Source organism: Chelmon rostratus, chromosome 5 (genome assembly GCF_017976325.1).
Source record: "Chelmon rostratus isolate fCheRos1 chromosome 5, fCheRos1.pri, whole genome shotgun sequence".
In the NCBI taxonomy this organism is placed as follows: domain Eukaryota; kingdom Metazoa; phylum Chordata; class Actinopteri; order Chaetodontiformes; family Chaetodontidae; genus Chelmon; species Chelmon rostratus.
The window spans coordinates 26,482,260-26,507,665 of record NC_055662.1 but is presented as its reverse complement, the minus strand read 5'-3'; the positions used below and the strand labels follow the sequence as shown (position 1 = coordinate 26,507,665).

At 43.1% G+C, this 25,406-nt stretch overlaps 2 protein-coding genes across 5 annotated transcripts; one reads left to right on the top strand and one right to left on the bottom strand.

The window, feature by feature from the left end:
* The first annotated feature begins 5,579 nt into the window (after nucleotides 1-5,579).
* Nucleotides 5,580-11,481, top strand: fam219ab (family with sequence similarity 219 member Ab). Of its 4 annotated transcripts, none has more exons than XM_041937735.1 (6): nucleotides 5,580-5,677; nucleotides 6,842-6,898; nucleotides 8,636-8,739; nucleotides 9,375-9,455; nucleotides 9,549-9,603; nucleotides 11,277-11,481. In XM_041937735.1, the coding sequence occupies exons 1-6, from the start codon at nucleotides 5,600-5,602 to the stop codon at nucleotides 11,433-11,435; spliced, it is 534 nt and encodes a 177-aa protein (XP_041793669.1). In that variant the 5' UTR covers nucleotides 5,580-5,599; the 3' UTR covers nucleotides 11,436-11,481. The 4 variants fall into 4 exon arrangements, with proteins under 4 accessions (XP_041793669.1, XP_041793668.1, XP_041793671.1 ...); XM_041937734.1 differs by having other exon boundaries at nucleotides 6,842-6,941; nucleotides 8,634-8,739; XM_041937737.1 differs by having other exon boundaries at nucleotides 5,600-5,626.
* A 1,499-nt stretch (nucleotides 11,482-12,980) lies between these two features.
* On the bottom strand, nucleotides 12,981-17,162 carry klf9 (Kruppel-like factor 9). The gene is made up of 2 exons (XM_041937279.1): nucleotides 16,405-17,162; nucleotides 12,981-15,158 (listed from the first exon to the last, which is right to left on the bottom strand). Exons 1-2 carry the CDS (start codon nucleotides 16,796-16,798, stop codon nucleotides 14,878-14,880), a joined length of 675 nt encoding a protein of 224 aa, XP_041793213.1. The 5' UTR covers nucleotides 16,799-17,162; the 3' UTR covers nucleotides 12,981-14,877.
* Nucleotides 17,163-25,406: the final 8,244 nt, after the last annotated feature.

The following is a 25,406-nucleotide window of genomic DNA, read 5'->3' as shown; positions in this document are numbered from 1 at the left end:
AAAGTGCAGGGGAAGAATCGCGCTTTGATGTGTTGTTTACAGGGAGGGAGCTCGAGGCTCCTGTTTGACAGTCTCCCCGTTTGACACACGAGCTTCCACCGATCCGACTCCCATGGGATTAAAAGCAAAAGCAAAAATGTTTCTCGTGTCCCGGTGTGCCTCTCTTTCATTTTGTGAGCTCCTGTAAAGACTGAATAAGATATTTATAGACAGCCTTCACCAGAAATGACAGGCTGAACCCTCACAGTCTCACAGCAACGAGTCAGAATGGTATTTGTTGTGGTGAATGTACTGCAGCTAACGCACTGACTGTGTGATATCGATATTAACTGGAGGATGGAAGAGGAACCGGTGTGTCAAGACATGTCGTAATTATCTCCACATCATCAGAATAAAAAGTGCTGCATTCCAGTTCACAGTTTTGTCTCACGTATGTTTTATAATTAACGACAAGGGCTCTTCACAGAAATGCGCTTTATTTTTGTGTTGAAATCAAATCTCAGGTACAAAAGATAAATGTGTTTGATTTTCTGTGCGGCACTTTCTGCTCTGCTTGATTTGTGGGATATTTCTGTGCAACTTACATGTAATGATGAACAGTAATATGTGCTAAAATGAGTAGTTTAAATGAAATAAAGCGCTTTTAAGACATGTTTGTGTTTGATAAATCATTAAAATCACAGTTAGGCTGCAGCGTTCATATCGATATAACTGAATAGTGTGGGACTAGAACTTGTAGTGCTCAATGTTTTTTATTTTTATGCATTAAATGATCAATCATAGAATAACCAACAGAATAACTGATGTTGACAGTAGTTTGTTGCAGCTCTACATTTAACAGTGCTCTACATCTCGTGTTAATGATGACAGGACACAATAAACTGATCTACTCTTGTGTATAACTGCTGTGGTCCACAGTCAATATTGCCATTCCAGTTTGGTGTGAATTGGTGTTAATGGCCGTTCTAATTCTTTAAATAGAAGAGTTTGAGTTACATTAAATGTTGACTTCAGCTTCCTGCAGTTATCAGCGTGGAACATATTGATTAGTGACACACATCCTGTCGCCAAGAGTCAACTTTATCTGGTCCATCCAGCATCATTACAGGGGAACTTCTGAATGTGTTAACTGCTGTTCTTTCCTTATTATTTCTCTCTGTCTAGAGCACACACAAAGACAGTAACTTTACACAAGTCTTCTTCCAGAGAGTACTATTTTTAGATACTTTTACTACAGTGTTTTTATTTCATGCGATAATTTGCGCTTCTACTCGACTACATTTCAGAGGAATTAGTTTTTTACAACTATGATTAATAAGTTACTTTGCAGATTTTGACATGAGATCACTGGACACAGTGTGGTGGATTAAACTACCCAACCGAGCATGAAATAAATAAGAGCAGGTCAACCATGACCAGCTGCATCGTAAAAGCTTAGACATGAAAATATCAGGAAAACTTCAGACTACTACTACTGCAACTACTTCAACTACTACTGCTAATAATAATAATACTGCTAATAATAAAAGGAAAAGAAGATCAAGGGGCCATTCTTTCTGCATACTGAGTACTTTTGGTACTTTAAGTACATTTTGCTCAAGTGCAAGTGTTTTTTTTACTTAAACATAAAATATCTGAATACTTCTTTCACCACTTCACCGATATCGTTCCTTTTGGGGAACTGCTAATGAGATTGTAAGAGTTACAGATTTATCAGAGATCTTGTGATATGAGAACTGTGTCTTGTTATTTGTGTACAGTGGAGATGTATCAGCTGCATGTGCAATGAGTGTGTGTGACAGAAACCGAGTGTATGAATACATGTATGCTCAAGCGTCGAACGGTGGCACGTATGAGACAGATGGTTAGGGTCTTTGGTGGGCTGTTGATTTGAAACTGATCTCTACAGCTGTCTACTGTTTATCTGTTTCCCTTCTATTTATCCGCCTGCCGCCTTCTCTCTGCCTCCCTCTTCCTCTTGTTTGTTTCTTTAATTCCAGATAACCAGACCAGTGCCAGACACATGCAAACTGGCCAGCACACATCCAGTGATCCACTCCACGGTAAGCTGTGTGGATGTGGAGGTCAGTAAGGTATGAATCACACAGCTTTTCAACCTCCCTGGTTTTTCAACTCAGCTCTTCCTTTGGAGAAAGCTGATGGAGTTTATCAATGGATCCCCTGTGATACCAGCGAAGGAAAATACTGAATAAGAATCATTCATCTGCTCTCCTGCCCATCACGCTTCCATTGATCCCTCCGTCTCAGATTTGATGTTTGCTGTGAGTCCATCCAGTTGAGATTAGACACGGTTACTCAGCCCTGCATCCATCGCTCCATCCCTCCATCTCAGAAAATGAAGTACACGGCAGCAAAGCAATTTCCCGGGTTTCCCAATGATGGTTGAAATGGAAGCGGGTAACTGAACTCAGGACAGTGTTATATAATGACCAGGACAAATATTACAGAGAGATTACTAATAAACATACAAGGGGCCAGTAATCTGCAGCCCCATCTGCACTGCTGGAGGGGTTGCATAACCCACATCAGCCCAGACTGAGTCACGGCCAGTCTGTGTGTGTTCATGTGTGTTCGTGTGTGTGTGTGTGTGTGTGTGTGTGTGTGTGTGTGTGTGTGTGTGTGTGTGTGTGTGTGTTTGTGTGTGTGTGTGTGTGTGTTAACTAAGGGATCAAATGTTAATCTATGTTTTGGACACTGCATGCTCAAAAATGTGTGGGATTTTTGAAGCAGTTGAATTTTATGCAATCTATAATTTAATGTAGTGGCTTCAAAATAAAGCATTTCAAGTGTGTGTGTGTGTGTGTTTTTGTGGCTGTGTATTACTCATGTCGTGGGGACATAAGTCTGTCTGCACAGTATGTTGTGGGGACTTGTCTACTTAATGCCGACCAAACAAATCGTCCCTATAACATAAATCATGACTTTTCAGGTTTAAGGTTAAGGGGTAAACAGGTAGTGGTTATGGTTATTCTAAGTCTTCAGGAAATTAATGTAAGTCTGTGTAATGATCTTAGAAGTGATGGAAAATGTGTGTGTGTGTGTGAGCGCTGTGCAGGTTTCTTTGCTCCAGAGTGATGCAAAGATGTGCAGGGATGGGACATGTGTGTGTCTGTGTGTGTGTGTGTGTGTGTTTGTGTGTTGATATCTTACTGTCCTTGTGTATGAATAATTAATGACAAAATTCTAATCACACTTAATCATGTCTTCATAACAGGACCCCTATAGAGTCATGAACACTCATCACAGTTACACACAGACAGACAGTCATTAAATCGAGTGCGGCTCAGATATCGCAAATCATTAGAATTCAGCATAATTTAGTCCGTATGGATGTTTATTCTGTCAACAGAGGACCAATTATTGCATGAAACAGGCTGAAATAATGATGGTGAGGGGAGAAGCATCAGTATGCATGACATGACAGGGAAAAAAACAATGAGAGTGAGATATCAGAGTGAGAATCCGAATTTGCTAAATAAAAAAAAAAATCCCCCAATTTCCTCTCACGCTGTCTCACACCCATGACACTAAAATGCTGACCACCAGATAAGCTCCTATAGTCACAGTTAATGCATATGCATGAGCAAAGGTATGGACCTCAAACTGTTTTCATTTAGCAGCTTGAAAACTCAAATTACCTAGTTGACCCTGCACACACCTCATTGTCATTCATCCCCCATCCGTGCTCTGTCCCTCCTCTCCTGTAGGATTAGACTGCCACCTGCTGGTTCAGCCTTGAATGTGTGCGGCCCCGAGTTGGACCCACTTGGCTGCAGCAGCGGCTGATCCACTGCCAAGGCCCGTCGCCATTATTGTGCAGCAGAGCATGCTATTGCTGCTCTCTGCTGGTATTTCCAGGTAAGGACAATGTGCATTCAGACGTGTCAGTGACTTTCAGTGGGGACGAGTCACCACGTCGTGGATGCTCCTCTGTTATCAGCCCGAGGTTGTGTTCTTTTCTCCAGAATGTATAATTAATGCGCTCCATGATGGTCATTTCATCGTTTGACTCAGTGTGTGTTTAAAGTTGTGATGATGTTCATTCTTCTTTCCAAAGTGTGTGGTCATCCAATAACAGTGAAAAGCACGCTGTGCTCCACTATGATTTAAAATAGAAGATTTAATTAGTTTTTAGAATTCATTTACAGACCTATAATGTGGAAGGTAATTGTTACCTGGGGTGGAAACTCTACAGGGATGTACAGGGAGTGGATAGAATAATGCAGCAGCCCTGCCATAAATCCTATATTTGTGAAGTTCAAAATGTTTTTTTCAGGTGTGAAATCAGCTCTGTGGTCATTTTCCAGCCAGTATTTCCTGTGATTCAGTAAACGTGTAAAAATACTCCCTATTAAAACGAGTCCTGCATTCAGAATCTTACTTTAGTACAAATGCAGAAGTGTTATCAGTGAAATGTATTTAAAAGTAAATGTACTCATCATAAATAGCTCCTGTCAGAATTATTCTGTTAGTAGCATTTAAGATGGTTCAGGTGAAGCTAATTGAAATCACTTTATCTACTGTTGAGCAGTTTATTCTGTAGCAATGCCTTGTATTTTATAAGCTAATTAGAATTATTGTTTTTTAACACCTCTTTTCACAAGTGTAAAGTATTTTCATTGTATAAGTACATGTAATGCTGAGTGATGCCTTGTGTCAGGAAGCTGTCATGTACTGCAGCTCCGTGATTAAAGTCATATAAACTGACAAAGTGATCGCAGTTGTTCAGTTGGAAAACAAACATGCTCACTCTCAATAATAAACTGCATCACATATTACAACTGTTTTTCATTACACATATGTTTTGTCCCTGATCAATTAATTTCTGGCGCTACAATTAATTGGATCCAAGCTGTTCATTCGATTAATTTACTCGCTTTTAATTTGAATTCCTGGATGAAGACAAGCCTGTTAATTGGCTTTGGGGATGATGGGTTGTTGAGTGGTCTGCTTCTGGTCATTCTAGGATTTTTGTAATTAAGGAAAATCTTGAGTGTTAGCTGGTCCGCAAGGTTTCAGCTGCAGTTAAACATTGCTTTTCATGTGAGAGTGCAAGCACAGAGACTCATTTTAAAGAAGATTTGCTTTGTTTTTAGGATGGAGCAGTGGAGTTGGTTTATCACCTGGACCTCTGGCTTTAGTTATTAATTTAAATTTGATCTGAGACTCATCAGCTACTCCAGAGGTGAGTAAGAGAAAGAAGACAACAGACAACAAAACAAAAACAACTAATTGCCACATACATAAATAGTCACAATAATATTATGGTGATTTTAGATTAAACTGACCGTCTATTACTCACTTTGCCCGGGACCACTTTGGTCCTCTCCAAAAGGCCCCTTCTGGGTCCCCGGACCCTACCTTAGGATACCCTACCCGGAAGTGGGTGGTGGAGTCACCGTCACCCAGCTGGTCACACCACCGTCGACATACTGCCTGCTGGGATGCGGCTCGCCACCGGAGAACCACAGAGATTGTTAGAAATCTGAGATCCCGCACAGTCTGGGTGAAAACTCCTTGAAACCAGCAGCTGCCGACAGTTAGTTTGTGGACGGGAGGAAAGAGGCGCGTCGCCAAAATGATGGAAGAAATAGACAGATTCCAGGTGCCGAGCGCCGTGCAGGAGGCGGAGATGCAGGCGGAGATGCAGCCGCTGGTAAGTCAGGATTGAGATAATCAGTCAGTGTTTCGGGTTTGTTTTCTCAGTTAAAATATAATAATTATTCCAGGATGCTGAGTCTACGAGGCCTGCCATTCATAATGTTGCGCTTTGGGATGCCGACAATCCATCACCTGCCATGCGTAATATCGGCTCATGTACCAATAGAGCATTTTCAGCAAGTTTTTCGGCTCCAGTCAAACGTTAAAATGACTGAGTTAGATGTCAGGGGATGACTGATTTGTTTTTAGACTGGCGGGTTTTGTTGTGTAATGCAAGCAGCGTCCGGTCTGCTGCGTAGTGAGCAGCATCCGTCATGTCTGGCGAAAACAAGCATCCCATCCCAACACGGCTGCTGCTACATCCTCAGCATCCGCGCAGCAAGTTGCTCCGGCGTCGACGCCACTTGACGTGATCGCTGAGCGGCCTTTCGTGGCAGATATGTGCTCGCGTGTACCGTCCAAACCGCCGTCTTAAAGAAATCAGCGTGAACGATTCGGCGGTGCGCTCCGTGGCCTGTAGCGGGGCCCTGGGTTACTGCAGCCTGCAGGGCGGCCTCTGCTGCTTCACGGCCGGGGCCGTCAGAGAGCCAGACTCGACCCAAAGCAGTCTGACCTGCTGTCTCCTGGCGTCCCCAGACCTCCATTCATCCCCATTCATCACGTGGCCACTGGCAGATCAGCCCCCGTTTCTCCCTACGTTTGCTATGTGGATATTAGATATGGATTTAGGGGAGTGTTTCCCAAACTGGGATCCAGGGAATGCAGGAGTCCTCCGGGGGTAACACAGCAACCTGAAGAAATCAGAGATCACTTCAATAACTGTTTTAATCTACTGCTTCAGTCTCAGTCTTATCAGTTCGAGGCACCTGTGACAAAACCCAGTTTTCCCATAAAGGTTTCTATCATCCAGTTCTCCAGAAGCATGTGTGTGTAGGTCTAAATATTTATCACTTCCATATAATGCTTCACACACTGGTGCTCATTAGATAGAGAAGGACTCTTCCACACATGTTTTATCTCTTAATGAACTGTTTTATGCACATTGTCTGGCCACAGTAGGCTGTATTGTGCATTACAAAACCACATTAATTATTCATTGATGTCTCAGTAATGTACATTTCTGCTCATCTTTCGGACCGTCTCCCTCATTTGCCTCCAGGACCCGGCCTCGTCCACGGCCTCAGAGGCGGACTCAGACACCCGAGATGGGGAACCTGTCACTATCAACTACAAGCCCTCGCCCTTGCAGATGAAAATAGGTGAGTAAGAGCTGTAGCATTTGCAGGCCAAAGTGTGTAATTGTCTCTATGTGCAGATGTGTCATAATCTCTAAAGATTTCAGAGAACATTTCAATCATCCTTGTTATGCTGCTAAACTATGAGTAAAAAGTGCCATAATCATCAATTTTAGGGTAACAACTGCAGATTGTTTTCATTATCAGTGAATGTATAACTTATTTTTGTATTAATCCACTAACCATTTAAAAAAAAATGTGAAGTTCCCAGAGCAAATTGTTACCCAGGTGATGCCTTAAAATTTAAATTGTTTTCTGAAGAACAGTCTTGTACCCCCCGAAGTATTGAGTTTATACCCATATAAAACAGAAAAAAGGCAATAAGTCCTCCCATTTCAGAAGCTGGAAGCAGCAACGCTTTGGAAACGTAACTTAAAGAATCAACTATCAAAGTTGTTATCAATTACTTTTTAATCAGCTAATTGATTAACACTCAGATTGTTTCAGGGCTAATCCTTTTTATTGCTGGATGGATATCCACGGCGTAAGACATTGACCACTCTGGTCAGTCTTATGTTTGGGGATTTGAGTCTCTTGTGTTTTTGGAAAACCACAGACCTCAAAGGTTCGTTTCAGCACCTTGGACAGAGTCCAGCGGTGATCAGCAGCGCCTCTTTATTTGTTTTTTACTCCGACTGTAATACTTTCTCAGCCAAAGCCTTTAAGAACCAGGAATATTTGAAACGAGTAAACTATTCAGCGACAGAAATGCACGAAAAGGTCCTTCTTGAAATGTAACTCCAGCATTCACGTGTGCGGCACAATCTCAGCCGCTGCAGGAGTTCATTTCATGCTACATCTATCCTGCATGTTGAAAGCGACACCACAATGATGGCTACACTTGCACTTCATATTAATCAATTTCACCTCTTTTTATGACTTATAAACCCTGTCATAAAATGTCCTGTGTATAAAATAACGTCGCCTTATGTTCCTTTAATTATGCACGCTTGTTAAACTCGCCAATTTCCCTTTGTGACCTTGAGATGGAAAAGGCTCTAATCTAGATTAGACGGCCTTTTAGCAATCCTGTCTGGATTAAACATGTAATGCCATTAACTGACAATAGAAATTAGACACAACATTTTCTAGCGTCACTCGTGCATTATGTTGTAGTTCATCGCTGGCTCAGATTGGACTAATAGCATTAGTTTGGTCATTCGTTATCTGATTGGTGACGAGAATCAACAAGAGGGAAAGAGAGGCGAGTCTCATGCTTTCAGGAGTTTCTTTTCTATCGTATTACGTAAATTAAACAACTCCAGTCCCAACAGCAGTGATCCTCACTTCCTGATCAGCTGACCACTGAAGGAAGTCCCTCCAGTGAACAGAAGCTGATCTGCCCTGACGTCAGTCTTGTACTGTACTGGCCTTAAAGTTTCTCATACTGCTCAGACAGAATAGTGAAAAGACAGAATAGTGAAAATTGACTTCAAGTACAATTCAATGCAATTCCTCTGGCTGATCGTCACACTTCCTGATGAGTGTGTGTTTAAATCCGCCCACCCGAGGAGAGAAAAATGACGTGCAGCAAATTACAAAAGTCTTACAAACAGATGACACCGACATGAATCAACCTTAATCCATCGCTGTTTTTGTGCAGTTTGTGTGTCACTCAGAGCTTACCTGGCGCGTGTGTGTGTGTTTCCTGTGCAGAGAAACAGAGAGAGCTGGCTAGGAAGGGCTCACTGAAGAACAGCAACACTGTAGGAAGTCCAGTCAACCAGCAACCCAAGAAGAACAACGTCATGGCCAGAACACGGTAAGAAGTGAACGCTGCGGTCTCGGCTCAGTCTGTCAGCTGCTGCTGTCTTTCTGATTGATTACAGTCATTAAGCTGCCTTGTGTTTTAGTGATGAACTTAGTTTAAGTCTTATTCTGGCGTCGTGTTGCACTGTTCTGTACTGATCAGCTACTGACATGCAGGCTGATTTACTTAAAACCTGCTAACTCCTTGATTAACGTAGAAACGTTGTGTAATGATGCAGATTGAAGAGCAGCATGACTCGATGTCGTGCACCGATTCTGTGTGGCTTCATTAGTGCAGCATGTTTACGTGTAAGATCAGAAACATGTTTTCAGGGACTTGACGAAATTGATTTTACTCTCGTGTCGTTATCTCAGTCTGTCAGCGAGGCGGCTGAGAGGACGGTTTTATTGATTTTAGGGTTTGTAAGATGTCTGAGGCAGAAATTTGACCTCTTTCATGCTTCTGTTGTTCCTGCAGTTCGGCTGTGATGCTGCCTCCGGGCCCGCCTTCCTCTCATTTCAGCATCCTCGCCAGTCTTGTTCTTACTCACCTCTTCCTGTTTCTATTTTCCCTCCTCCCCCCTTCCTGTCATATTCTGTTACACCCTTTATCTGCTCCCTCTGGCTCCCTCTCTTCCCTCCCCACAGGTTGGTAGTGCCCAATAAAGGCTATTCCTCTTTAGACCAGAGCCCAGATGAGAAGCCCTTGGTGGCCCTAGACACAGACAGGTGAACACAAACACACACATTAACACACTTCTTGCCACATAAACACACAAATAATGAGCTAACGTTTGCTTTTTTTTTGTTTGTTGGTTTCAGTGATGATGATTTCGACATGTCTAGATACTCATCGTCGGGATACTCCTCTGCTGAGGTGAGATATGTGGCAGAGAGAGCGTCTGCTTCATCCTCTAATTCACTCCATCCCTCGCCTTCTTCCCTCCATTTTCTCTTATTGTCAGGACGCCAAGAGTCGGGGTTTTTATAAGCCGGTCTTGAAGCAGAACCCATTTATATCCATCCTGCTCGTCCATGTTAATTCTGTAGGCATGTGCGCTCGCGACAAGTGCGTGATCACACTGCAGGCGCACCTGCACACAAACGCAGATGAGACGCAAAGCGGGAGACAAATGAAATGACGTCTCAGGGCTCCTGAAAATCGAGTTTTCACTGCTGCTGCCAGTATCAGTGCAAATCACAGACGTGTCATCATACTTTTTCTCCAGAGGAGTCCTCATTCCCGCCCTCTGCATCCTGTTTCTGCCAGACTAGGCCAGGCTTGTGGATATATTGTGGGTATATGGCACCATGCTGTCATAAATAATTAGTTAATATACAGTAAATGTAACCCAGCTGAGCTGTTGCCTCCTCAGCCTCAGCACTAGCTAGCAACAGGAAGTTCTGAGCAAGCAACACGCCGTAGCAACAGTGCTGTACTGTGGCTTAACCCTTTTATCACCTGAGCCTCAAACAGGCCGCCTGGATTTATTCTGTGGTTTTGGCTGAAAAAGTGTCAGAAAATGTGTTTTGAGTCAGTGCTTTTATCCAGGTTTACTTCAGCTTTTAACATCTAGCAGGTATGTTTTGAGTGTTTAACAGTTAAACCAAAGTAGGGAGCTGTGGTTGCAGCGCAGTTCACAGTTTCTCTGCAGCAGACTCGACATAAAAAGCCTGATGCTGGGTTTTTTAATGAAGACATTGCTTCTGTTCTACATGCAAACAAAGGCATTGTTTGGCTAAAAACAAATCACACCGGGACAGTCATCGTGTTCATGACAAAGCTCCAAGTGATGATCCTTATAGCCATCTGTGAAAGAGCCAAACTCGGTTTGCCATGGTTACCACTGGAAACTGTACTCAGTCTGAGTCACTTGACATTTGTAAGTTGTAGATTGTCTAAATCTGATAAAGGCAGCGGAAAGGTGTCGGGGAAAAAGCTGTAAAACAGCAACTCGTCGTTAATGCACTTCTGTTCTTGCACAGATGAAGCAGTCATGTTATAGGATGTTATTTAGAGAGAGATTTTGTGACCTTTGGACAGAGCCAGGCTAACTGTTTCCCCCCTATTTCCAGTCTTTATGCTCAGCTAGCTTTATGTTTATGCAGCAGATATGAGAGTGACATCAACCTTCTCTTCTAACAATCTGCCAAAATGCTGAACTATTTCTTTAAGCGCTCTTGAAATGTCTCACAAGCCATGTTAGCTAACACACCACTGCAACCTGGGCTTAAAACTGGGACCAGACTTGATTGAACCCAACCAGTGCTGCCAAATTTTATAAACCGAGAACCAAGTTTTATTTGCGCTTCATTTCATCCTTCACTGCTGTTCACCAGGCTAGCTACACTCTTTAGGTCTTCTACTGGGTATTGTGTATCTGCTCGCAACATTACATTTGAAAATAAGCGAACCTGAACCGAGCCTCACACACTGATGACCTTCCTTAGTTTAAAGTTGTGGGAGGAACTGGGGGCAGATGCTCGCTCCTGGTCCTGGAAACGCTGCTCCAACCCATCAGACTCCTCTGTCTGTCCTCCCTTCTCCAGCAAATCAATCAGGATCTGAACATCCAGCTACTGAAAGATGGTTACCGCCTAGACGAGATCCCGGACGACGAGGACCTGGACCTGATCCCGCCCAAATCAGTCAACCCTACCTGCATGTGCTGCCAGGCCACCTCCTCCACCACCTGTCAAATACAGTAACCCCACCCCTCTGACCTTCCGCCCCTTCCCATTTCCACACAATATAACCCCCAATCTTCATCTGCTGTGAGTTTACTTCGCCAGAGCGGCGACAGTGAAGAATTGGTAGAGTATCGTAATGACAGTTAAGTTCTATGATGATAAAGACAATGAGAAATAATCACACTAACATATAAGAGAGTTTGGTTTAAAGTCTAGGAGAAGGAATATGTATTCAAATGATGAGTAAAAGTGGTGGTTTCCTCCTATGGTAGGACGTGCACTTGTGTTTGAGAGCCCCTCTCCTGGTGAACATGATGTAACGTAACACTGGTATTAGCAGACGGAAAACAAAAGGCCAGTTGATGCTGTCTAGTGATTTCCATCTCCCCGAACAATAAGAAACATGATCACAACCGCTGACTCAACTGTTCTGCTTACCTGAAATCTGGGTTGCATTTTTCTAGATAGTTTTTATTTAAATGCTTACTTTTCTTAAAACCCGAGGGATCTGTACGATTGTATGTGTTGTCGTGGAGATATTCGCAGTCTCGGTGCCCCGAATGGAGGATATCTGGTACTGTATTCATCGTACTGTACAGGGTTGTTATGTAGCACAGGCCGGGTCGTCGCACTCATCCACGCCACCTTCAGCACTGAGGGGAGGAACGTATGGACATGAGTGGCTGAGAGACAAACTGCATGAAGAGCACTGGACTGAATAATTGAATGGAAAATAATGAGTAAGTAGCTCGTTGCACATTTGATTTCCGCCCCGTTTCTATTGTGCAGTCACGCGCAACCGTCGTGGCACAAGCTTGACTCGCATTGTTTTGAAATTTGCACATTTTGTTTTGTACTTTTCGGGCCCACATCCGTGCACTCTTTCCTGCATAGCAGTGACAGTGTCTTATCTGAAATGAACTGTGTCAAAAGGGAAGATCACGCATCGTCGCAGCGACCCTCTGAACACACGTTAGCTCACGTGATTCACGTATAGCCGAGGCCAAAGGAACGGTGGGGGGCCTTTAGACTGAGTTTTCAGCACACGCTGTTGTGTAACTCCCCCCAACATGCACACACGCGCGCGCACACACACACACACACACACACACACACTATTTTTCCTTCATTCCCATTCGTTTTCACACCACTGCTCACACACATGCATGCATACAGACATTCAGTGCCAACGTAAACAGTGAGATCTTTTTGTCTCTTTTGACTAATGGTTGGAAATTGTAATTGCAACTATGAGGATCTTTGACTTGGAGCACTAATATCCTTCATTTACGACTCTCTCCCTCCCTTAAATCAGTTGATTAATTTGCAATTAGAGTATGCCTTAAGTACAGAGAGGTTTTAAAAAAAAACATGTGTATTTATTGCCATCTTGTTAATTTAGTTTATTTGAAGAGTATTTGCTGTCTTTTGTGTTTTTTTTACATTTAGACACGGGTGATAACTGTTTTTCTTTGGTTTTCCTTTTTTTAAATGATTTTCTTGTATTGTAAACACTTCCATTACAGTATTTAACAATGTTATTGTTATGTGCGGTGTATGAAATCAATAAATAAAACACAAAGCTAATGGAGCACTCGCTGGTCTACCTCAGTTTCTCTTCATTTAGAAAAGGTGTGAAACACAATGTAACGATGGAAACGATGTGAGCAAATGTTTAGAAAGAAAAATAATTTTAATGTTACAACTTTTGAGCAGTAATTATTACACAGCTGTGTATATTGCGATAACTTGGACTCTGCATCGACAGTCCCTGATTACAGTACAGTAGCATCAGAAGTAAGGGCATTAACCTGAAAGGCACCAACATTTAATCACAGTTGTCAAAATGCCAGAACAAAAAAACAGCATTCCACTTTACAAATGTATATTGATTGTGTCCTACGGGGTTCACTATACCTAACTTTACAATCCATCTGGACATTTAAATGCATTATGTGGCAAGTATAAAAAAAAATTTATGACATCAACAATGTTTCTGGCTCCTGCAGTGGACGAATAAGACCTCTCATCCCATTAGTAATATTATAAAAGATTACCAGACGATTAAAAAATACATTGTACCAAACAAATACATACAAACATGCTACATGATGTAATTCATAGATTCAAAAAACAACCAATCAACAGCATGCCTCAAAATGCTAGGACGGAAAATAAGAGTTTTATGACTTCCTGTTGTGAGAAATGTTGTGCTTCCACATCACCACCAGGGGGCGCAGTAGTGATTGAAATGACCATGCATCCCATTATTCCCTGATAAAACGCAGTCCAGATACAGAGTAAACAAAAGTTAGAGTCAATGTACAGCAACTGGCACTGTTGGCGTAAGAGACAGTCATCGATATTCAAGGTGTCGTCGAATATCAACATAAAGAATCTGACGATGTTCATTCAGGTAGTTTTTCCAAAGGTTCAAAATGTAGAAATTCCTCTCTGCTACAAAACCCTTGAAAAGGCACAGAGCTGCTTGTTTACAGTTCACACGCTTTTAACTGAATGTGAATCATTATGGTCTTAACACAGAAAAGTGTTCAGACCAACTTTACCTATTAAAGGCTTTACCCTGTTGTGTTTTCCTGCACTAATGACACAATTCAAGCCTCAAAAAGCAACACAAATGGTGACATTTCCCATGAGGTTATGTGTTATGGTCTTACCAAAGTACTCTGAAGGTATTTTGGTGCAAGTGTTTGCAAGTTTATCGTGATGTCACAACAGGAAACACGCTGCCTAAACCTACAAGCTCACAATATACCTGATTTACTAAGCCCGTAGCCAAATGTACGAAATTAAATACAGACACTGTGTAATTCTCTGTATTATAGCTGTGTCTTATTCCTCTAACAACAACTAACTACCGTATACTGAGTATATTATCCATCTGAAAAGTAGTCTGTTTGATCTATTTACATGAGAATACTGCTATACTGTGCATTTGCCTTGTGCTGGCCTGGAGAGTAACTGTACAAGTGTGAGTGTGCAATGATAATATTAACTAGTCCCAAAACTTCTGAGCCCAAGAGGAATATCTTAGTCTTAGTGTTGATGAAAACTCTGTATGTTCATGAATGCCTCTGGGATTGCAGATTATTCCACAAAAAAAAAAAAAAAAAATCAGACAACATGAAGTAAAATAATTACAAATGGCAAAGCAACTAGAAGCTGTCTGACGGACCCAGAATAATAAATACTGATCACCTCGGGGAACAACAGGGGGAAGCTCTAGTTTGATAGCAGCTGTGTTCAAAGCTATGATTCTGTCTGCTGCTGCACATCGGGACATGCATAGAAGGACTTTTTAAATAGTGGTCTGGCTGGTTGGGGTGTCTGCCTTGACAGGATTTGTGTAAAAGTACACACCACACATATGGGTGTGTCTATATTTGTGTATATGTCTATATATGTATATATATATATATGTACAGTATGTGGGTGTGTCTCACAGCCCTGCAGGGCTCTGGTCTCCAGAGTCGGTGGAAGACACCGACACGGAGCAGCGGCGTCTCTTGGCCGCGCCGGAGCCCTGCAGCATGCTGGGGTGGAAGCCTGCGTGTCGTCGGGCGTGTTTAGTCAGGTGGTCGCTCCTCATGAAACACTTGTCGCACATCGGGCAGTTGAAGCGCTTCTCGCCGGTGTGTGTGCGGTAGTGGCGCGTCAGCTCGTCTGAGCGGGAGAACTTCTTGCCACAGTCCGGCCAGGTGCACTCGAAGGGGCGCTCACCTGAGGAAACACACACACGATTTTCATATCACGGCTCTTTTAAGGACTGCATCTATTTGAGAAACTCCAAACTTTAAAGTAATAATTGCGAAATCAGTGGTTTCCTTGAAATGCTTTTCTTTTCCTCTGACCTTATTAAAACCCTTCCCTCTGCGCAAAATGACCATAAAGCGCTGCTAATACACCAAATAAAGAAATATTCAATGTGCAACATGGTGTGCGTTAATTCACAGACAGATATGTGTTTTCCTCCACATAGTGATTTTACAAATGTAAAGGTCAAACTCCCTGTTGGACACACAAACACAAAATTAGTCAAGGGAGGTGGGTGGAGGTGGGGATGGGGGGGGGGGGTTTCCGGTTTTTGGCCATCCCAGTCTTGGCAGGACCTGCACAAACAGCTTGTTCTAGGAACAATAACAGAACATATTGATTTAGAAATGGTGAGTCATCACAGCAGCCCTGTGAATAATAACAATAATAAAAAAAAAGAAAAAGTAAAAAAACCAATGGCTGCCCCCTCCTCCTCCCACACGTGCTCCATTGGACCACATGTCTGCCCTTGTTTACAACCCGGCGCGAGGGGAGTGGAGAAGGATGACGTATGAGGAAATAGTGGCGCAGGGAGGGTTACGTCCGGACAAGAACATGTGGGGACAACAGTGTCGCAGTGACCCGCAGGTGAATCACGAGCCGGGACGTCGACACTCGCTGCTGTGTCGCTCCAGATGAACAGATGCGTTTACAACCCGCCATGAACGACACTCAGCAGCCATTAGAGGCAAATGTGGGCGGTGGCACGGGGTGATCGCGGTGGGTGCGTGTCAACAGCACATTAAAATACCCCACCTACACCCACCCATCCGTCCAGCCACCCCTCCCCCCTCAGCAAGCCCCCAGCTCGCCCTGGGCCGGTCAGTCACACCTCCAGCAGGGGCTAATTCACGGGACCACCGTTCCTATAATGTGTTACTCATCTGCAGGGACGGGGGTCCCTCACCGCACAGACACAGCATGGGCTGCTGCGTAACGTCATATCCCGAAGTATGAAATCACAGCTTTCTAATGACATCATTAAAGATGGTACTATTTTCTCTCACATCCCCTTCCCCCACATGCTTGCCGTCCTGGAAATAGTTTAAACAGTGATGTCAGCACGCGTCTGAAATAAGAAATGATGGCACAAGTGACGCAGAGCGGATTCGCTGTCGTCAGCACATTCGAGTCCAGCGGAGCCTGCACTTACCGGTGTGGACCCTGAGGTGGGCTTTGAGGTGGGACGACTTGCCGTACATCTTCCCACAACCCGTAAAAGGACAGCAGTGTCTCTTCTCAGGCGACTCCTGTCTCGCCGCTCTCTTGTTCCGGGACTGTTTGGGTGCCACCGAGTCCCGGCTGTCTCCGCCGGCGTTCAACCGGCAACTCCCCCGCTCCACCTTCTCCTGCGCGCCGGCGTCGCTGCCCCCGAGACATCTGCTGCCTCCGGCGCCGATGGCGCTGGGGTTGCATTTGTTCAAGTCCAATAAAATCATCGCCACCATCAGCAAAGTCCTGTTCTCCTGGTTCTCTTTCAGCATGTCCTCTGTGCGACCCGGTGTTCGGCTGGGGACACGGTCTGCAGAGACATCAAGATCTGACATCACTACAGCAGATCCGGGCGGAGAGAAGAAACAATGGATGTAGAGTATTCAAAAACAATCCGACTAAAGGGGGGTTGATACAGTAATCAGACCGCAGTCCTCCCAGGAAACATGTGGTTAACCATCCACACGTGTCGTCTTCAATGTGACTATTCCGCAAAGGCTGCGTCTTCTTGTTGAGGTTGCAGGGTGGATAAATAAACACTCCCACAGGAAAGATCGCACTTTGAGTCCTTCCCGGCTCTTCTCCCTCTGGCTCTTCTCTTCTAACTGCCGCCGGAGCGCTAAAACGCAGCGTTTAGCGACTGAGCTATTGTGTCTGCGTGTATTCCGCCTTTCTGTGCGCTCCCACACATGCGTCAACTTGTCCTATTTTACTGCGAGCAACACATCTCTCAACTCCAAGAAACAATTTCGCGGAATCCCACGGTGTCATAAGAATACCGGGCTGTGATTGGCTGGGGAGAAACATGACTCGGTTTTTGGAATCGTTTATTCACATGACTGAATGATGGGGCGCTGGGCCAATCACAGGTAGGAATTGGTGTAAAGAGGGCTGGACCAGATTGGTGCAATGTTCACGTTCATACAGGCAAATAGAGGCACCGCTCAGATAAAATGGATAAGTACTTAGAAATTGAAAATATAAATATGGAAATATAGAATATGTTCATGTAAAATATGAATAAATGTATACAAATAATATTACTGTTATTAAATGTCATTACATTCCCACTTATAACTGAGGAGTTTGAGTTAAAGATGGAAAAACTGGATTTTGTGTGTTCAGTCATAATTGAGACTATTCTGCATCAGTGAATATTATTATCGTTAGTTTTTCATATTCTTATTCTTATTCTTATTTTTTACATTTAATTGTTTGAATTTTAATGTTAGTCTGTGCACTAAAACGTCTCACCAATCACCAGTGATTTTATTTTATTTTCATTTTTATTTATTTCTGTGTTCTGAATTTCAGTGGTGGAGGCTTTATTACAGCTTTATTTAGGCTGGGACGTAATTTGACACTACTAATGGGATAAATGAAATTGCTGGCAAGTTACAGGATGTGCATTTATTGGATAATGTTGAGGGGAAGATGCAGAGCAACTAAACTGTAAAAATTTGATGCCATTAATTTTATATTTCTTTCTGTGCACATTTTAAAGCGTTTTTTAATCTTAACTGCTGGAAACGTTTTGCCAATTTCCTACCGACCTCACATTTACGACTTTCTTTAAAGTGACACTTGAACGCAACAGGGGTACACGAACTCATCATGGCACGCCCCTCGGCCAGCACTGTTGCCTCATGCTTTCGAAACCTGCTGATTGAGGAAACCTGTTTATTGTATCTGTATATTTATTTTTTCGATTACTTTATTTTTTCTGTCATATTTGTAAAGCAGCTTGTTGAGGGATGAATTAATAGATGTACACTTTTTAAATATCCAACACAGATAAGACAGACTGGCTGCTGACTTTGGGGAAAAACAACAATAGACTTGAGGATTGCTTAAGAGCAGGGCTACACGTGCAGGCCCGTACACTCAGCGATCCGTTAAACCAGTTGCCACAATTTATATTTTCCATGACGAGATGCATTGCAACATCGTACCACAGGCCACGCTGATCATAAAATTGGCTTTGCTCTGCATGGAGAGGCTGCAGTTGGACGTTTGGCTAATCTTCTGGAAGCCGGTGGTCGCTGGTGCTGCAGGATGTCCCGCCTACAGCTGCATGACTATTTGTCCTGCCGTTATAAATCAGTGAAGGTCAAAGCATGCAAGCAGTTCACGTTCAGGGCAGAGCCACTGGATAATGCAGCTGTTCTTCACACCAGCACATGTACTTCAAGCTGCACATGTATAAGGATATCTCTGTCCCATGAGGTGATAGGGACTTAATTGTGATTTTTCATTTCATTCTTAGACTGGCGGATGACCGACACAGTGCAGCATGTGACAGATTATGCAGCTGTAGTAGCATCAAACCAAAGCTGGTGCATCAGTGTCTTAAGAGAGGCTGTTTTCTCAGATGTAAACCAACCCACCCACTGTGGCCCATAATGCTTCAGTTGTGGACAGGTCTCACATTGTGTCCCAGTTTCACAACCATGGTTTGATCCTAAATTAGCACAGTCCTCGACTGTCCTCGAAGCCACTCTTGAACTCTTCGATGCCGATGCAACCTCGCTTGACACTGTGCATCAGGTAAGTTTACGTTGTCGTAGCACCTATGTAATGTGTACAGAAAATTACGTGTAAAATTAGCTGTATGACCTTGAATCTGGTACCGTAATGAATGCCTTTATTCCATTTTCCTCACTGGATAAGTGGTTTGTTGCCTGAACACACAATCACACTGTCTATTTAATGTGTAAAAGCAGGAGCATAATGTGTTTCTTAATGCCGCCACACCAGCATTCATTTAATTACAGATGTTTTGTCAACGAGGCTGCAGCTCTGTTTCTTCTGTGCCTCAGCACCTCCAGCCTGGATGGACTTCTCTCAAGGTTTCATAGTGGAGCCTGGTGTCAGGATCAACAAACAGCATGATGGTCTGTCTGCATGCTGTGATGTTTATCAGAGGAACCTACTGTTCTTAAAGCAGACAGTGACATGGCATGAAGCTAGTGTCCATTCAATATGGTTACAAGAAGCAAATGTGTGCTCATAATAACTTGTAGCCATATACGGGAAATGGGTCCATATAAATAGATACTGTAGATCTTACGATGCACTTGTGTGTGTTAAAATACATTATCACAAGTGTGAAGTGGATCTGCCTATATATACACACACAAACAGACATAGTTGTACATCTATCTTTGTGAGGACACTCATGAACATAATACATTCCCTAGTGCCTTAATCTTAACCATCACAATTAACTAATTCTAATCTAAGCCTTAAAACCAAGTGTGAACCCTCAAACAGCCCTCTGAATCTGTCAGGACCAGTCAAAATGTCCCCCCTTGCCAAAAAGACAAAAAACAAACAAACAAAAAAAAAAAACACTTGGTTTAAAAGTTGTTCCTGTTCACACTATGTACCAAGTACACACACACACACACACACACACACACACAGTGTGCAAGAAAGACTATGATGCAGCCACTCAGTGAAACAAGATCCCCTGCTAAAAAAAAGCGCTTCCAGTGCAGTGGGGGGTTCATTCATGGGTAAAGTTCCTAGAAAATCCTGCTCGGCTTTGCTGGTTTGTGCAGGGATTGAGCAATGCTGCCTCCGGACATGAACTGTGCAGACACCATTTGGCTACATGCTCTTCCCTGAGGCTGTAAGAGAGAATACAGTGACTCAGACAAACACACACACACACGGGCGTGTTTTCCTGCGTTTCTGGGGCACATGATTCCAGGAAAGTTCAGTAAGCTGTACGGCGCTGCGCCTCCCCCAGATACACAGCACTGTGTGCATGCGTGGCCGTGAATCTGCGGTGCTGTGTGCACTTGAGACTGTGGGGATGCGACAGTGTGGCAACATTTCACAACAGACAGCAGTGCCGCGCCTTTCCTGAACTGCAAAAACACCCTAAATCCAGTTTGCGCAGCAGAGGCTCACTGTCTAAAAGCAGATTTATCGTGATCGCTTTATTTATATGGCCGATTCTCAAACGAAACACAAACATAACGTACAAGAGGAAAGGCGTATAAAGGCTGCAGAAGGAAAAACAAAGTCCCTGTTGGCACAAAAGATGCGAGGTAAAAACACTGCAGGAACTTCTTGCCCTTTCTCCGGATCGCCGCGCACTCCGCCTCCTCTGTGCAGGATCCGGTGGCGGAACCCCTCAATTTCCAGGAAAAAAAAAAATCAGCTTGAAAAAAAAAAAAACGTTTGCTGGCCGGACGCGCGTAGCCTGCAGCCGCCCTCCAGCTCCTCCTTCAGCGGGGCTGTAAACACTTCCCTGGAAGAGGAGGCGCTTCTGAGACTCCTGCTCTCGCTGCTCCTCGCTCCCCTCCTCGCCGGAGTTCAAGAGTGCGCGGCGCATGTGGGTCATGTTGTTGTGTTGACAAGTTATGGCGATTGTGTCAGAGATGAAGCTGTTGCGGAGTGTGCGGGTGCGTGCGCGTGCTGCGCCGAGGGGGAGGAACGGGGCACGTGCGTAATCTCAGCACAGAATGTTCCCTTCCACGTGCAGAGTACGAGCTGACGCGCCACCGCTGACCCGCGCCCGTATGTGACAGATACAGATACAGTTACTGGTTCCTTTCCAGACAGGCCTACACACCACACACGATCCGCTCGTGTCATATGAAGCAGTTTAAAACGAGATAAGTAGTTTAAATTAAAGCATCTGTAATCCTGCAGAATAATACTGGTTTATAGTGATATTATTATACTCAGAGATGCTGCTCTGTATACTTAATACTTAATGTTAATGTTTTCACCTAAATGCATTTTTAAAATAAAGACTTTTACTTGAGTATTTATAGTGTGTTATTAAGTTAAGACTGAATGCATTAGAGATGGTGCAATTCAATACAGCTATGAAAATATGAAGCCACATGTCATATGTGGTGGTGATTGCATTGTATTGTATGTGAGATATGGAGCCACAGACTTTGTTGCCCCTGTCCACACAGCGCTACCTTATTATACAGCGAAATCATATCAACCAATTCAAACATTTGAATGTCTTAAAAGCAAATTGGAACATTTATCATTGCAACAGAGGCGTTAATCACAGGGCTATTGCACTGATTGTATTATAATACAGGTGGTTATATTAGCTGGTGTTGACACTACTGTGTCCATAAAGCAGGAAGAAACCAAGTCTTTGCAAAACAACACTCACATAAATGCAGAACTGGTGATTTTCAGTTTCTGCTCTGTTTGAATTTAGCAAACTGACGCCCAGGTGTTAACTGTTTTTTTGTCCACACATTTCAAAAGCCACATGAAGAAGTGATGTGCGTTTAAACAGTCATTTCCAAATAAAAAAAGTAAAAAGCGCCATTTGTCTTGAAAAAATGTTCACACTGTAATTAACTGCACATTTAGAACACGTCACATAAATTTTCTCTTATGGGATCAGTTCACACTGTGTTTGCGCCTCATGGCAGTGGGACAACTTTTAAAAATGACTGTCCACCGAGCAGCACCTGTCCCAATCATCTGAGCAGCAGCCAGGAGGAGGCCGGGGGAGCCAGATGTCCTGCCTGAGCTGCAGAACAGCTTGTGTGATGGGCCTCGTTACTCGATGGTTTACACACTGTACGCGTTTGATGCTTTAAGAGTCCTGCAACAACAAGGTGAACAAGGCCCAAACAGGCCATGAGGGGCCTGGCAGTGTTCTTTCTCTCTTCCTCTTCCTCTATTTAAGCTTGTGAAACACCTCACTGCTTGTTTTTGTGTTACTGCAACCAAAACTGACACGCTTACCACTTACCATACATTTCTGTCACTCACACAATAAGCAGCAATATTTTTTGCTCACTAATCGGTCGAACATCCTGGTGAAGTAAAAACAGGCGAGACGTGGAGTACCAATCTATTTAATTTTTTATTTAACAATGCATGCCAGACATGATCCTATTCACATTGAAGAATACAGATTTGTATTTGCATCCAAATACTCACTACTTTGATTTCATATTATAATCTCTCGCTATCTTTCGCTGTCATCTTTACAGGTCGTCTCTGTACACTCTGAGTGGAAGAACTGCATGCATTTCGAAGGACATTAAATAAAGTGTGACCAGTAGGGGGTAAGTCCCTTTCAGTTGTAGAAGCGCAACATCAGCAATTATTGCAGAAAAAACATGTGCGTAAAACTCTCTTCAGCTTACGAGTCGCAGGTCGTCATAGGAGGGAAGCAGATTGTTGATTATCATCTTATTCTCATGATTCCACAAAACTGTAAGATACAGTATAGGAAAATATTTAAAAAATACTGTACATTGAGATTCTGTTGGGCTGTGTTGTGTTGCCATGTGCTATTGGTGTCAGTTAATGTACACGCACATACACATACACGCACACCTCCCATAGCCATGTCAACATACACAAAACCATTTATAGAATCGTGTTCTCACGAGTTTAGAAGTGTCACGGATATGTACGCTATCTCACATTCATCACTGTAAGGATAACGAAATTTAAAAAGTTGGATTTCTTATCACAGTAGGTCAAATAGGAGGGCCCAAACTTTCAGTCTGACAGTCATCTGGTTTCATACTTAGCCCCGCAAACCTGAGCTGAGCTGTGCGACCTTTGCTTGGTTAACCCCGTCTGCACAGCTGTGTAGACAACAGGTCAGTAGAGCACAACTCAGCTCTTTTCCATTTGGTTTGGCAAAGTTCGGTTTGGCTCAGCGACTTTTAAGAAGTGAAACTCCTGCGGGTGAACAATGTTAGCTGACCACGTATGAATACATTCATTCATATTCTATTGCCATTTCTGAGGACATAAAGCACAACATGTACAGATTTTCCTACGATTCCCAAAGACTCTGGGTTAGACTCATAAAGCACAGTGAACTTGTTGGAAGCCTTCTGCTGAAGACAAATTCAAATCTCACATTTCTTCTTGTACTTCCATCTTTCTTTCCACCATGATATACTTACTACCTTGCATCTGTGGCAACGTTGTCCCTGAGCTTTGACTTGGGGTCAACCTTTCCTCTCTAAAACACCAGAGCCTGCATATTAATAGAGGAAATTGTGAATCTGATCGTTTGTATGTATCGATGGGCTACAACATCCCATTTGTCACCTCATGGGTATTTAAAGGGATTGTTTGGTTTACTGAAGTGACCTTGTATGAGGTACTTATCCATAGTCAGTGGATTACTTAGAGCGGATGGTGGTCAGCATGCCCCCAGTTTGGAGAGGCAGCAGGAGTACCAGCACGAAAACAATGTACTGCTGGGGACGGGGGCAGCAGCAAAACATTTTTAAACCACCAAAATTAATGTCCATCTTAAAAAAAAATATTTCCCCTGCTTTGCCTTGTTATCAAACAGCCCTTTCTGAAGGGACACTGAAGCCTTTATATACATTTATGCTCTCTTCAATGCCACCAGACTTCTTTGGCAAAAATAGTCATTTTACTTTGCAGAACATGGGAGTCGCAGGCCTTGCCACTGCCTCGATCACTTAGTTTGTTTGTGCTGTTGTGTGACCTCTGTGTTCTGAAGGGTTAGTTCAGATTCACAGAAGTCACACAACAACACAAGCAAACTAACCAATCGAGGCAGTTGCAGACATGCAACTTCTGTGTTCTGTGTGGTAAAATGACTGTTTTTGTCAAAGGAGTCTGGAATCTATGGAAGGAGCGATGCAACGTCAGCTTCAGTTTCCTGTTGGAAATGTGCTGTCTGACAGCGAGGTAAAGCGGTGATATTCTAACTATAGCATACACTTAAACTGACGTTGATTTCTTTAAGTGGGCATTGTTTTAGATGGCTAAAATACATTTAGCTGCTTCCTCTGTCGACTGCAGTGCTTCTCCAAACTAGGGGTGTGCCAACCACCATCTGCTGTAACATACACGTCTATGCATAAGTACCTCATTCCAACCCACTTAAAAAAATTCAAACCATCCCATTAAGTGTGTTACTCCCTGATCTGTTCAAGCTATACGATCCAGACTGATCATCTGTCCACCGCGCAGCTGATGATGGTGTTAAAGGGGCAATCCCAATGATTTTTACAAATAAGCGTGAGTTTACTGGTGATGAAGAGTATGATTCAGCCTCTGAACACGCTGCTTTTGTAGCTCGGGAGGAAGCTTTCTGCAGTCTGATAATATAACCCTAATGAGGAACTGGTTTTGTTTAGTTGTTCAGTAAAAGCTGAAAGTATTTAACAGTCAAAGATGGTCTATCAAAAGTTGCAGTATAGGAATTTTAGGAGCCAGTGTGGAGCTTAATGCATACGGAGGAGTAAAAGTCAGGATATCTCAGCCCCTTATTTCAAAATCTTTCTCTAGGGTTTGGGTTTGGGTCAGGGATGGCAGGTGTATGAACAGTTTGGGTCGTGACACAGATATAAGTCAAATCATAGACATTTAAGCAATACCTAGAGTCACTGCAATGCTACCAACGCTGTGGTGATTCCATATCCTCATCCTCATACTGTCTCAGTTTCATGTGCAAACAGATTTGTATCTTCAGCTATGAAACTATTATTCTCAGTGACATCTTTTTATGTGTTTTGGTGGATTGAAATAAATGTCCATACAAGCAATGACACACTCTACTGACAACAACATTCCCCCCACCCTGTACATCAGATGTGTTCAAAGAGAACAACAACGGTTTATGAGCGTATGCAAAAGCCACATGTTGAAAATAATCACAGATATTCAGGCTCTATGATCAGGGAAAAAACAAAAAATGAGAAAATTCAGATTTCTGAATCACTTAGTCCCCACATACTCCGTCCATGCCCAGAAGGCACCCTAAGTTTGGTATACTGGCAACTGAGCATTGCCATGTCAACTTTACATTAGAAAATTCTCATAAGCTGTTTGATAAAACATACAATAAAAACTACTTTAAATACTTTAAATATGATTGAAATGTACAGTATATCAGACAATTCTATAGTTAATAAATAATATAATACATCAGCATTTAGTGCA